This window comes from Aricia agestis, chromosome 1 (assembly GCF_905147365.1).
Source record: "Aricia agestis chromosome 1, ilAriAges1.1, whole genome shotgun sequence".
NCBI classification, from domain to species: domain Eukaryota; kingdom Metazoa; phylum Arthropoda; class Insecta; order Lepidoptera; family Lycaenidae; genus Aricia; species Aricia agestis.
In genome coordinates, this window is record NC_056406.1 from 3,535,385 (window position 1) to 3,550,765 (window position 15,381).

A 15,381-nucleotide genomic window follows, 5' to 3' on the forward strand; every position below is an offset into this window, starting at 1 on the left:
AAGAACTGTCATAGCCAAAAAGAACGAAGAAGATGTTGCAGACCTTTTGTCTTATGAACTAACGCCATTCCCAATGGCTCTGTTCCACGAGGGTGTAATGCGAAAAGGGAAGAAGTCATCCCTCTACGATGTTTTGCCAGTAGAGAACAACGCAGCTCTCGATCTCAAACCAACAATGTGGTAGATGGTGGTTTCCTACTACATCGTATGAAATGGAAAGCGTCCTCCAACGTTTCTTCGATTTGCGATCAGTACATTACCTACGTACAGAAACATTACGGTCCAAATTGTATGGTGGTTTTTGATGGTTACGGAGATGTCAACAGCACAAAACGAGCAGAGCAGAAGCGTCGAGGTCTGACTAAAACGTCGGTTGACATTAACTGTAACGAAAATACAATCATCACTGTTCAACAGGAGCATTTCCTCGCCAATGAAAAGAATAAAACGAAGCTGATTCAGTTCCTCACTGAAAAAATGATAGCAGCAGGGATTGAAACAACTGTTGCAACGGGAGATGCTGATGGTACTATTGTCAGGTGCGGGTTGGATAAGGCTGCCGTTCATCCAACTGTCGTAATAGTTGGAGAGGATGTCGATTTGATAGTCCTTCTCATGGGATTAGCTCCACCAAATATCAACGTATTCTTTATGAAACCAGGGCGTGGAAAGGTGGACACCAAATTGTTTTCAGTGCAACAACTTCAACAGCTTCCATTTGCCAAAACAATTCTCCTTCTCCACAGCTTTTCCGGATGCGACACAACCTCAGCAATCCATGGCAAGGGCAAAGTCGGAATTACTAAACTGTTCACGGCTAAACCAGACCTGACCCAAAAAATCTCAGACATTTTCAGTGAGCTGTCAACATCACCTGAGAGTATTGAACAGGACGGTGAGAAACTGTTTCTGGCTATTTACCAAGCGCCTGCCGAGTAACAAAATCTCAATAAATACCGGTACTCAGCTTTTTTGAGAGCATCGATTAAGCCGAAATCAGATCTGGCCACTCTTCCTCCCACCAGAGGAGCTTCGAAGCAGCACTCGATGAGAGTCTACCTACAGGTTATATTAATTACATAAGTTGTTAAAGTTAAGTGTTAAGTAGTTTGTATGTATGGATGGATGTTTGTTACTCTCACGCTTCAACCGCTGAACTGATTTCAATGAAATTTAGCACACAGATAAATCATGTCCTGGATTAACATAATATCTATCACCGTGAAGTCTACGCGTACAAATTCAGAGGCGGCCGCTAGTACTGTAATATAAATATATATTTGAGCTAAATACTTACGTTGGTCTTATTACTAACTTTTACAGATGCAACAATGGCTCGGCAACCCCCTACCACCCATTCAATGGGGCTGGGCCAGAGGAGACGATGGCATCCTAAAACCAGTGACAACTAACGATCCTGTGGCACCTGACTCCATTCTCAACACCATATTTTGCCGATGCACGACTGGGTGTGGGGTGCGATGCGGCTGCCGGAAAGCGGGAATTGCCTGCTCCAGTGTCTGCGGTGTATGCTCCGGCTCGTGCACTAATGGAACTCCCATCGAAAACATCGTCGACGATGATGATATTTTAGATTTAGAAGATAATTAGATTTTTTTTAAAGAAATATACGTTCATTTTAGCATTGACCATTTTCTTTCCTTCATATCTCATCAAATATTGATCCCAGCAAAAAAATGCTTATAACCTTTTTTGGAGAGAATTTTATGTAGATTATTTGAATAATAGATCATTTTTTGTTGTGAGCTACCGTTTTCGAGTTATTGAAAAAAAACCTGAAAAAGGGACCTTTACACCCCCCCCTACCCGTTAGCTTCACCCCCACCCATCAGTACTTTGAGTATATTGCTTCAGACACCATTCCAAACAACTATGCCAAAAATTGGCTTTACACGAATTATTTCCCCTATTTTTCCTTCATTGAGTGGACTATCCTTCCATGTAAGAGTTATGTACATACGTATGAGAATTTCTTATAAATCTCATACTAAATAAAATTTTATATAAACGTGGATTTATTTTAATAAAAAAAAATGTTTTGTGCTCCTACATTGAAATCACAAAATGTTAGTATGTAATTTTTTACAAATAATCTGTAGCGAAGTCAAGGTACAAGATAAAAACCAGGGGTACACATTTTTTTGAAAATGCCCAATTTCAAGTTCGGGGTTTTCTGCTCTAACATACGTGTCGTAAAATATATGAAGTACAGAAATAACTGCATTATAAAACCCCAAAAAAATCAGCTTTGCGACGTGATTTTACCAACAATGTATCATTAGTAAGCTTCAATTGTCTGAGATAATTGATTTCTTCCATTATTTAAGCCCTCCATTTGTTTTCATTGCTATTCCTGAGTAAACTTTTATATTCACGGCCCCATTGATGTCTTACATTCTAAAATTCGAAAATGCGATCGACTGACTATTTTTTTTAGTTCAGTTATTATTTTGCGTAAATAAGACACATTGACTTTTAAACGTTTCACGTGTTGTGACAAGACTTTTACGCGACCTCTTGATTTTCTCAAAGATTGTTTAACTCTCTGCAATTCTTTTTCAGGTGACTTAGAAGTGTTTACATAAAGATGATCGTGCTTGATAATATCACATACTTCTACGAGAGACCTGACATTCTTAGAGGGAATACTATGTTGCATTTCGCAGCTTGTACTTCGACGCCTTCGACCTGAAAACAAAATTTATTTTATAAATAAATACGCTAGTTGTTGACCGCGATTTCGTCCGCGTTAACGTAGTATTATAACAAGGATGGATAAAGAATATACACTTTCGTATCGAAAGAACATTTTAGCAGAACGTCCTATTAGCAGATCATCCTAAAAGCAAAACGGCATATTAGCATAACGTCCTACTAGCAACATGACCTCGTAGCAAAACGTCCTAATATCAAAACGACATGGACAGTCATGTACACAAGAAGAAATGAAAGATTTTAATAAAACTGTACCGTCTAAAATTTTATTTATGGCCGATTTTTCAATGGGCTGATAGGCAATCAGATGAACAAGCCAAAAAGTTTCTATTCTTAAATTTCTCGCAGCAAAATGTACTTGTTCGAGCTGCTAAGGGGAAAAACCTCTTTGAAGTACTGGCCACTTAAGAAAAAGATTAAAATGTGTTGACACAATGACAAATACCATTTCATTTCGATGGCTTGATCGCGGGCTTATTATTACTAACAGGACTGAGTTCTATCAAAAATTCAAATTACAAAAACACACCTTAACGTATTGCATTAAGACTCAATTTTAGATACCAGTATTGATAGAGGCAAAACGAGCCGAGTGAGAGATCTACATCGGAGGCCATATTTTGTCCCTTTCTAACTCTTGCCATGCGATAGAAACATGGTAGTTGGTTGAAAATGGTAGAAATTATTTCAGACAATTAGTCAATTATTATACTAAATCTAAGCTCAACTTATTAATATTATTTCAGTATTTCCTCCTACCACTGAATGCGCTCAACAAATTCCACTGGATAATGAAAATGGTTTGAATACTGAAACTTTTGCTATCTTACCAAACGCACTAAATAAAAACGAAATGACACCACAATCAAAAACTAAATCATTTATTGAAAATAATCTTAAAATTTGCCTAATGTGATAATGAAAAAAAAACAAAATCAAAAAGGAAATTTTCAAATCTAACGTCCTGATCCATTATATCAAGGAAAAATACGATGCAATTCCAGCTAGCGAAAAACAAATTATTATAAACATCTTTCAAAGTAAAGTTGCGAAAAAACAAACTAAAATCCAAGTGTTCTGCCTTATTAGGTCTAAAAGATCGAATCAGTTATCAGACACAGTTCATGCTTCACTCTTTGTATAAATTTTACGTGAGAGATGATGTAAGCCGCGCAACCGCCGGCAAAAAGGAGGTGAAGACATATAAAAAGGAAAAAAAAAACAGAGGCGTTATTTACTGCATCCATTGAAAGAACTATAAAAAAAATATCGATCTGAGAATGGTCGCCTGTCATATTCTATATTTAAAAAATACAGACCATTTTTTGTATTATCTCCAAGGCTAAACGACCGTAATACATGCGCTTGTAATAAGCATGAAAACATGGTGATACAAATTTATGAAACTGAAAGCGTTAAAACTGACTACCGCTAGTTCTGTTGAAGAGATACTACAGAACATTACTTGTGGACAAAAAAAAAAGACTGTGCTTACAATGTATGTGACACATGTAAAAACAAAACTGCTGACTTACAACTTGACGAGACAAGAATGAATGATATTATTACTTGGCAGGAATGGTCGATAGAAAGTGCGGAATGTAAAGACAAAAAAGGCAAGATGAAGACCGGTAAGAGAATTATAAAACAGAATATAACTAGCACATTGAGGCACTTTAATACAGAAATTTAACGAAGATATGACCAAATTTAAAAAACACTGTTTCAACATTGCCCATAAATACAAAATGTATTAAAACTGTATCAAGACTTTGGATGAGGAATCTGTTGCTGTACACGTAGACTTCTCAGAAAACTATACGTGCAAGTCGGCGACTGAGGTTCAGTCTGTGCATTTCAATAAAGTTCAAATCACATTGCACACGGGTGTTATGTATTCTAAAGATAACGATCCTTTGTCATTCGCAAAAATATCCCCAAATAATTATCACGGCCCAGAAGCTATTTGGGCGCATTTACGTCCCATTTTAAATTTCATCAAAGAAAAATTCCCTAAAGTAAAAACAATTCACTTATATTCAGACGGACCTGCAACACAATGTAAGCAGAAGAAAAATTTCTATTTTTTAGAGCAAGTCACGAAGACACTCGGATTCTATTCGTCTACCTGGAATTTTTTCGAACCTTCCTACGGGAAAGGTGCCGCTGATGGGGTTGGCGGTGCACTAAAAAGAACTTTAGACACTAAAGTTGCTTTTGGAGAAAGTATCACTGACGCTGAAACGGCTTTCTCTGCACTTTCTCAAACAGATTAAAAAATTATGTGGTTTTTTGTTCCTGGTGACATGATTGAGCAGCAGGTGTCTACCGAACTTTCTGCAATCCCTGGAACCATTAATATACACCAACTTCGAAACACTCCAATAAAAAACACTGTAGCGTACAGAGAAGTTAGTTGTTTTTGTCCGAACTCTGAAAGTAGAGGCTATTGTGATTGCTTTACCGTGAAAAGCCATAACCTGAAAGGTTTACAGCCCAAAAAACGGAAATCTGCTGTTATGGAATATTCTTCTGATAAAAGAAAAATACTCCGACAAGAAGATTCGGATGAGACTGTCTGTGAATCTGACGCTTGTTCAGATCAAAGCTCAGAAGACGAATGTTATGAGCAATATAAAGAAAATATTTCACTTTTATTTAAAGTGAAACGATATGACTCTTAACTATGATAACGTAAATAATGCGATCTCAAAGGTAGTTGAATGGTTTACTGTAAAATATAACATTCTTTTGAACGAGAAAAAAACCAAATGTATTAAATTTACATTGCCCAATGGTGAACAAGTAAACGTTAATGTGGAGGTAAAAAAAGCGAACAAGCGTAGTCAGATTCAGACAGTCTTATCCGAATCTTCTTCTTGTCGGAGTCTTGTGGCGTTAAAAGTCACGTCAAAAAAACGACATTGACGTTGTCGTTGACATTAACTTTGACATAAACAAATTACGTTATACTTTTACGTTATGAGGACTGTTTGAGCTCCATAAAAAGTAACGTATATAGTGATCGTAAAACGTTTATAGGAAACATGGAACAACACAGTTTTACATTATACGTATACTTTATACGTTACTTTTTGCGATTAGTAAACCATGACCAACACTGAACTAGAAGTGGCAAAAATAATGGACAAGGTTGCCTCCACTATTATAGCAAAAGATGGCCAGTACAATATAAATTTAGATATTACCAAGTGGAATCAATTACAAAGACACGGTCTCAATAAACATGTGTTTGCTGAGCTAGACGCGTTACATGGCCGGAAGAATTTATATTCAGACTCTGGTTGTATTACTGGTTGAACAGGTGTGTTGTCCCTCCTTGGATCTCGTTTAACACCTCCTCGAATAGGACCCGACTCAAACCCTCTGGAAGGAGACTTTTGTCACTATGACCAGTATGGCGGTTTTGAAGGAATAAGGCAAAAAGCCTGGACCATAACAACAATAATGATTATAAAATTAGCATTAGAAGAATGCCTGATACTCGGAAATGCTATGGGACAGGGTGACAATTAGGCAATCCATTTGAAATTTAATAAGGAACAACAGACATCCACTAAAATACATAAAATTGTTATTAAATACTCTTGATAGCCTTTTTGATAGTTGCGGGTTGAAACTAAAGCTACAAGAAACCTGGTATTCCAAAAAATTATTCGAATACTCAAAAATAAGGTTCTACAAGGGTATGAGGTTAGATGACAGTCTGAAAAGACTCAATATGTTGATTCCTGACATAAATGAGGGTTTTCCATCTACCCACTCACTTAATCCAAGTGTACTGTACTTACGGACCTGTACTGAAAATTTGCGCGTAACTACCCATCTCCAGTTAGAGGTGTTGCTGTTGATATCTCAATGGAGGAATTTGCACTAAACTGTTCTGTACCTACAGGATGGCGACGTTATCAAGGCTCGTCGTATGTGTCGCAAATCCACAGATTCCAACAGAAGTATATCATGGATTCCAACACAAACGGTTGTGGTAACTTTTAGTGGGCAGAAACTTCCTCCTCATACTTATTTATATTTTATATAATTATATAAGCTGCCAGTCATTCAGTACAATCGTTGCTGTAGATTTGGCCATGTAAAATCTTTTTGTAGGTCTGATCCTAGATGTTACAAGTGTGCTCAACCACATGAGGGTGAGTCCTGTAAAACCCAGGTGGTGTCATGTCTGTTCTGCTCTGGTTCTCATTCTGCTAACAATATTTACTGTCCGGAGTACATACGACAGAAAGAAATAAAAACTGCGATGTCGGAACACAATATCTCTTATATAAAGGCCTCAGCTAGGTTTCCTAGTGTGCGCAGAGCTTATACAGATGTGGTGTCCTCTCGTTTATTTAATCCCTCACAAGTCCGCCATTCCACTCCCTCTCCTTCTCCTTTTCCTACTGTATCTTTACACTCCCCGCCGTACTATTCCTACTCCTTAACCAGGGTAAGACGGTCTTGCTCATCAAGCTATTATTCTAAATCCTATTTCTGAGTCTCCCAATGGATCTGTTTTCCCAAATAATTCCCTATCCAAGAATGACGATTTCCCTGAACTCCTTTCTTCACTTTTATTAAATTTATTATCCCTCTTCAGTGATACTGGAATGGGCTGGTCTGATACTCTCCGCGATAACTTGACTAAGCTTATAAACATTACAAAGATAAATAACATACATAATAATCCAGAGGACACTAGTACAATAGAACTATCGTAGTAGAAGAAATAAATTCAATGATATTTTATACTTAGTAAATACATTTAACCCTATCATTTTTGCCATTTAGGAGTCGTGGTTGAGGCCGGGTTTTCAATTTAGAGTTCCTGGTTACTCTTGTCTCCGGGATGACAGAAGTGACGGTAAAGCTGGTGCAGCAATTATTTTAGTTTCTAGTTCTATATAAGTAAAGTAATATATATATATATATATATATATATATATATATATATATATATATATATATATATATATATATATATATATATATATATATATATATATATATATATATATTTATATATATAAGTAGGGGCAAAGCATATTAATCAAACGACACGCAAAATCTGCATGTTTAGTTTGGGTTAGATTAATTTCACTTTTAATAAATAACTTACTTTGATTCTAAAGAAGGAGAAAACTCAACACTAACGACGCAACACCATTTTGCTTAGCAACATTATCAGGAGGGGGGGGGGGGGGGGGGGGGGATTGGGGCGGCGCAGATGCTAAGTTTGAATAAGGCATATATATCTGCAAAAACCGTTTTATACAAAATCTTGCCCCACTTTTGTCCCCTTAGAGGGGTGAGGGGAGAAATTTTATACACCAGATATTAAATTGGAAAATACAGTTTATAATAATGTAAGTTTATTAACGAAAAAAGTTTCATACAAAATCTGCCCCCTCTTTGGTCCGTTTGAGGGGTGGGGGGGGGAAATTTTATAGACCAGATATGAAGTTGGAAGAAGACAAATATATCTGCGAAAACCATATTCAAATCGGATCAGTAGTTTTCATGTTAAAGCATTTTCATGTCAGCTGCGAGTGGCTCAGACGCCAAGACCGGGAAGACGTACAGCCGATCACTACGGGAAAAGACCAAGATGCTACTGCAAAAGCTACCCCAACCCTCAACCCCCAACACAAAAAAGTCGCACCTCCAGGAAGAGCATTCTTTTCACCAGCTCAAGGGGAATTGCAGTAGAGATGGACGTGGCTACAAAGATAGCCAACACCACGCTACAAAAAAAGAAGGAGGCACTAGAGAAGGCAGGGAACATGAAACGCGAATGCAAGTTAGACGCGATTGAGTTTCTGCAAAGCCTCTATGAAATCGTCCTTTTCCTCTCCGACTCCAGGTCGCGGCATAAATACAACATGGAGAAAGAGCGCAGCCGCCACGCTATTGAGTTAGTAAACATCGAAAGGGCACACAACAAACAAATAGCCCAACTCACAGCCGAGATTAACTCCCTAAAAGAGAACATGGCGGCCACCCTAAAAGAGACCCAAGATGTCCGGAAGTGGCTGGAGTTCGAGACAGCAGAGCCACACCGTCAAATCAAGGGAACTCACAAGGTGGCCCCAATTATAAATAACAACATGCAGGCACTGTCATAAAAAATAACAGAAGAATTGACCAAAACTAAAGAGAACATCAGACCAACTCTTCCCCAACAGTACATAAAACCGGAACCAGCCGAGATGAAAAATACCATTGAAGATCTTAGGAAAACAATTAGAAAAATAGAAGATCAAAACGTAGCGCTACACAAAGAGAATAAACTTGAGCTCAGACAACAACTACAAGAGCTAACTATCAAAACAACCACACCGCAAGACAGCAGCGATAGGATACAGCAGCAGATGAGCTCCATAGCCTCCAAGCTGGAGGAAGTAACAACGTCACTACGGCAACCATCACCGACCGCCCCTAGTGCCATCGATTTAAAAGCCCACCTCGAGCCCATAAGCGAGAGGCTAAAAATAGGATAGGAAATAAAATCTATAATCTTCTTCTTAGGTTAAGGATGGATCTTTTTTTCATCCTTAACCTAATCCCTCCTCCGATGATCCTTTTAGGGGATTTTAATTTACAAAATACCTCTAGGGGCTCTTATCATTCAGATCCACTTTCCACTCCTGGACGCTGTAGACGATTTAAAAACTATATTAAATGATTAGTCCCCAACCCGAAGAGTTATTCCACCCCAAGATCCAAGATCCGCAGTAGATCTATCCATCTGCTCTCCCTCCCTTTCTTCCCAAAAAACCTGGTCCATTATTTCTAACTCATACGGCATTGACCATTTCTTCATCCTTCTCAATTTACAGTTCTCACAATTCCAACTATAATAAGGAATCCACCCAGATTTAAATTTAAAACCTCAGAAGCTGTTTGGCCTCAGTTTACTGGCTGAGGAAAAAAAATTATCTCTTCAACCTGTCAATGATCAAAATATTTTTGCTATTTACCCTCTTTGAATTCAAGCACTTCTTGACAGTGGATATGCCACCATCCCTTGTCGAGCTTCAAATCAAGCAGATCGCGTCTCCTCTCCCCCTTGGTCCCACCAAGGGGGAGAGGAGACGCGATCTGCATCAGATTCATCAGATCAGATTCATCAGAATGCACTTTGGCATGCAAAAAACGTAAGGAGGCAGAGAGGATTTTTTCTGCTGATATGTTTCTTGAGAATTATAACAACTGTAAAAGAATAGCAGCTGAAAGCAAAAGAATGCTTTCTCACAAAAAGCGTCTGGGATGGCATAGATTCTGTGAGAGTTTGTCCCCTCTTTCTCTACCATCTATGGTATGGAATAATCTTAAAAGATTCCGTGGCTCTTTTTCCCCTAATTAAGGAGATGGGTCATTTGAAAGTGGATACTTTCAAATGACCCATCTCCATTCATGACTTTTCCCAAAAGATTGCTCCCCCTTGGGTGCCCTGCCTTGAAGAATTGCCAAATCTGTCGCTGCCCCCTTCTTCCTCCAATAATGAATTAGATGCTCCTTTTACTTTGGAGGAGTTGAAACTCGGCCTTGACTCTCTGACTGACTCAACTCCTAGACCGACAATATCCCAAACTCATTTATTAAGTGCAATACCAAGACCCAAATAATTATACTACATTTTTTAAACTGCATTTATGATTCTGGACATCCTCCTGATGAGTGGAAGTGTCAGATAATTATCCCCATTATAAAGGCAGGTAAACCTGAGAGTATCCCTTCCATCTATCGTCTCACATCGCCCTCTCTTGCACCCTATCAAAGATATTGGAGCATCTTATTAAAAATAGGTTTGAGTGGTTTTTTGAAACGAGTTGTCAATTCGGATTTCGCAAGGGTTTTAGTACCACAGATTGTATTTGTACATTAGTTACTGACATTCGAGTTGCCCTCTCCAAGCAGAAGACTCTGGTGGGGGTGTTTCTGGATGTGGAGTTCGCATATGACAACGTACTTCTTCCAGTACTCAGGCAGACATTGCTAGAGCTGAGTATTCCTGAGAAGACGGTCAACTACATCTGTAACGCTATTTCATAAAAAAAGAAGAAGAGTTTCTTACGCCGGTTCTTCTCGCCGGGTTAGTTCCCAAATCGGTGGTAGGCACCATTCAGAAAACATTTATTTTAAATTTATTCAGAAATAAAACAATTTTGATTTTGATTGTTATGATTGATTAATTACTGCTTTTTTTATTTAATTCTATCAAACCAAAGTAAAGTTTTTTGCTTTTTGTTTTGTATAAGTTATATGAGTTAAGGCGAGGTCTTATCTTAATCCAAAACGATAACCTTGCACACAACCAAAGACCAAGCGTGTACGCATCGCAATAAGATTTTAAGACTTTAAGACGTGGGAGAGCCATGCTTCGGCACGAATGGGCCGGCTCGACCGGAGAAATACCACGTCCTCAAAGAAAACTGGCGTGAAACAGCGCTTGCGCTGTGTTTCGCCGAGTGAGTGAGTTTACCGGAGGCACAATCCCCTACCCTATTTCCTTCCCTACCCTCCCCTATTCCGTTCCCATCCCTACCCTCCCCTATTCCCTTCCCATCCCTACCCTCCCCTATTACCCTATTCCCTCTTAAAAGGCCGGCAACGCACCTGCAGCTCTTCTGATGCTGCGAGTGTCCATGGGCATATTTCATAAAAAACAAAAAATTAAAAAAGTTGCCAAAAATACGAATTATACGGATAATCCGGATTTGAGATTAAAAAAATGAAAAATCCGGATATTTTTAATTCGTTTTTTGCAATCCCTAGACCACCCTACAGTGTACAAATTACTTGACCTGCTGAAAACATCTTGGTACGGAGTTGGCGGGATTTTAAACTATACAGTCGTATAATATAGATTTTTACATTAAATAAGTACATTAAATACCCAATACCGGTACTATATATAGACCTATTATATTTTTCCGCATATTAAGTAAGTATTAGCTTAGCAATGTACTTGTAACAAATGTAGAAGTACTTACAACTCAATTTGGTATCATTTCGTTCCATTAGCCTCTTTTTTTCTATTTTCCTAGATACGGAGAGAGTAGGCGTGACCATCCTTGTTTCAGAAACTAAAGGTGTAGGAGAAACCATTTTTTCTTGTGAAGAAGGACTTCCTAAGTAAGACCTAGCCTTCTTAGAGGCAATACTCAGTTGCGGGTCATGGCTTGTGGTTTTAAACGTTCGACCTAAAACAAAATATTTGAAGTTAAATTAAAAATCAAAAGTAAACAAAAAAATATGTAACATGTAACACATTTACACATATACATGTATACTTACTCTGAAAAAAAAAAAACATAAAAGGCGTGGCGTCTTACGTGGGAGAGCCATGCTTCGGCACGAATGGGCCGTATCGCCCAGAGAAATACCACGGGCGCACAGAACAACGGCGCGCTTGCGAGTGACTGAGTTTACCGGAGGCCCAATCCCCTACCTTATTCCCTTCCCTACCCTCCCCTATTCACTTCCTTAACCTCCCTTACGCTTCCCTACCATATTACCTCTTTAAAGGCCAGAAACGCATCTGCAGCACTTCTCATGTTGCGACTATCGGGTGTCGGGTAATGGAGAGCAACTGCCGTCGCCCATGGACACGCGCAGCATTAGAAGAGCTGCAGGTGCGTTGCCGGCCTTTTAAGAGGATACACCAGGGGCGAGAGAAATTGAAAATAGGTATTTGAAAATGTATTGCTGTCTCACCAATCTCAAGTCTCACCGCAGAGCGCGATAGAGACAACACGACAAAAGTTCTAATAAAATAACAGAAAATCTTCGATTCGTTGTCCGCTGATTCCTTCTCCAAAACTTAACCGATTTAAGTACTTTTTTCATAAAGAATTAAAGCAAGGCTTGAGCTGTGTTCCTATGTTTAATTTTTTTGAATATTTTAGCCAGTTTTGTTTTCTGAGTGTTTGAACACAAAGAAAAATCTTGCCATTTTTTTGGGTTTTTGGACCTTCTTATCTTTTTTAATAATAAAATTATGAAAAAAAAAAGAAAACATAGGGACATGCTAATAGTGGCCAAAGACATTATCCAGGGAGAAAACGGGGGACAGCGTTTGTATGGAAAAACGGCGGTGTGGACTCCTCTTAAGGGAGATCGCAGACACACTTTTTCTCGTTTGCCCCCTTATTTTATCAAAAAAAGGCGACATATTGTCCTAATAATTGTATTGATTAGGTACTCACATCTTGAGCTGTTTTCATTCTCATCCGTAACTTCTCTTTTAACATCAACAGCTATTGTTTCAGGCACAGAGAGTGTGGAGGTAACGTTGTTGCCAGAATTATGAAAATAACCTGCAAGAAAATGATATTTCATGTGAACCCATTGAGGAGAATGATAGATATGTTTAACTGCCTTAATTATAACTTGTGTAATGTGTTCATTTCATAGTATAACTTATGTTTTGAACATGGGCGTAGCCACACTGGGGCAAGCTGGGGCGCTTGCCCCACCCTGGCTCTGACCTATAAGGTGCCTATAAATTAAACATTTTTTTTCTTATACTAACAACAATCATAATATCCGTGAGAAAGTTACACAAAAAAAATAGTCGACATGAAAGAAAGTGCGATGAAAACAAAAAGCGCGGGGGATAGGTTGACTGCTCAGCTACCCCACCCTGAGCCCAAGGCTGGCTACGCCCATGGTTTTGAATATTAATACCTCGATCGTGGGAATCGCAGACACAATAGATTTTCAATTGCTATACGGCAGCCGGGTGCCGCTTGGGGCATGATGGGTTAAAATAAATATTTTCTGATTGTGATCAATTTTCTTATACAGCATGTTACATAAAGAGCCGGTAATCACCAAAATCCGCCATCTCCATTCCTGGACCCCGGTACATTCCTAATCACGCTAACTCCACTTGAGTTCCACAATCAGCTATCTCCAAAAATGTTGTTAATTTATATGAATATTGAATATTATTATGTAAATCTGGTTAATTCGTAGTTTAATTACATAATAACATACTAAAACCCGAACCAAATGGGCTTGTCTAGGCCATTCCTCTGCGTTTACGTCGCGATGCACACATAGCGCATCGCGAACCGCTCGGGACAAGCAACGCACCTGCAGCTCTTCTGATGTTGCGAGTGTCCATGGGCGACAGAAGTTGCTTTCTATCAGGTGACCCGTTTGCTTGTCTGCCCCCTTATTTCATAAAAAAAGGCGACATGTCCTCATAATTTTATTGATTACGTACTCACATCTTGAGCTGTTATCATCCTCATCCGTAATAATTTCTCTTTTAACATTAACAGCTATTGTTTCAGGCATAGAGAGTGCAGAGGTAAACTTCCTTGTTCCAGGTGTTGGTAAAACAGCTAAACTTTCACGTGTTGAAGATATGTTTGCTGTAAAATCATAAAATATTTTAATTTGAAATAAAGCAGCCTATATTGTAATCTTATCCTATCAGAATGGAGAAAAAAACTATATTAATTATTTTTTATTAAGTACATTAGAGTTAGATTGGTAAATACTGGAAGGGTATTTTATAAGCCCAACATTCAAAATCTACAGAAGTATAGTACATACTGAGTCACCAACCATCAATGAAAACTGCAATTTCTCATGTGGATCTGTCTCAACTCAACTAGTAAAATTAGAGGGTCAATTAATGAAGAAGAATGTAATTGAGTTAATGAAGACTGGCTACTCAGGAAAAGATCAGGGATCTCACAAAAATGAGTTTGTACTTAGTCTGGATTCTCTAATAAACTAGGACCAAGTATATTATATAATCACAACTAGAGATCGCCCAATGGTCGAAATTCGACCTTAGTTTCAACGACATTAGGACTACTACGTTTAATTAATAATAAAAAAATGACTTCATCATATATTTTTTCAACTCTCGTCTCTTGGACTCAGCTGATCTCAGACAGGCCGTGTAAAGCGTTGTCTAATAGTATTTAAGATTCAACAAAAAAAACTAAAAATAATTTTCAATTTGTCAACTTGTTGTCAACAGACTTCAACCATAAATAAAAGAGTATAATAGGCTACTTGACCTAATTTTTTTCTTCATGCTAATCGCTTCATAATCATTCATTATTACAAAAAAACTAATATTTTAATATTTTACACAGTAGAAACCCATAAAAATGTTGATTGAAAAATATGCCTTATGAATGGCGCCGAAAACACTGTCCGCCATAGTGTGACGTCATAAGTTTTGTATTTTAAGCTCTCGTTATTGAAAATTTTTTATATGCTAAATGTACGCGTCTAAAAGTGCCCAAAAATTATAAAAGAATTAAATAAGAAATTAGAAATCATTTGTAATGTTGAAAACTTTTGGCCATTTCATTTCCCGTCCACAATAAATGGAGATAATTTCTAAAACTGCTGTTTTATCTTATATCTTTTGCTCGTTTAAAGATTATATATATATATATATATATATATATATATATATATATATATATATATATATATATATATATATATATATATATATATATATATATATATATATATATATATATATATATATATATATATATATATATATATATATATATATACAGGGTGTAACAAAAATAAGTGATAATACTTTAAGGTGTGTACGTGTTCCTTGTAGAGAGTTCA

General features: G+C 37.7%; 1 protein-coding gene across 1 annotated transcript in view; it reads right to left on the bottom strand.

Annotated features, from left to right (window-relative positions):
- Positions 1 to 2,125: 2,125 nt before the first annotated feature.
- LOC121725810 overlaps positions 2,126 to 15,381 on the bottom strand; it is a 37,645-nt gene continuing 24,389 nt past the window's right edge. Inside the window, exons 4-7 of the mRNA XM_042112917.1 lie at positions 13,995 to 14,141; positions 12,966 to 13,076; positions 11,751 to 11,960; positions 2,126 to 2,709 (exon numbers count right to left, since the gene is read on the bottom strand). Of these exons, the coding sequence (XP_041968851.1) occupies positions 2,393 to 2,709; positions 11,751 to 11,960; positions 12,966 to 13,076; positions 13,995 to 14,141 (785 nt within the window). The 3' untranslated portion in view covers positions 2,126 to 2,392. The remainder of the gene's footprint in view (positions 2,710 to 11,750; positions 11,961 to 12,965; positions 13,077 to 13,994; positions 14,142 to 15,381) is intronic.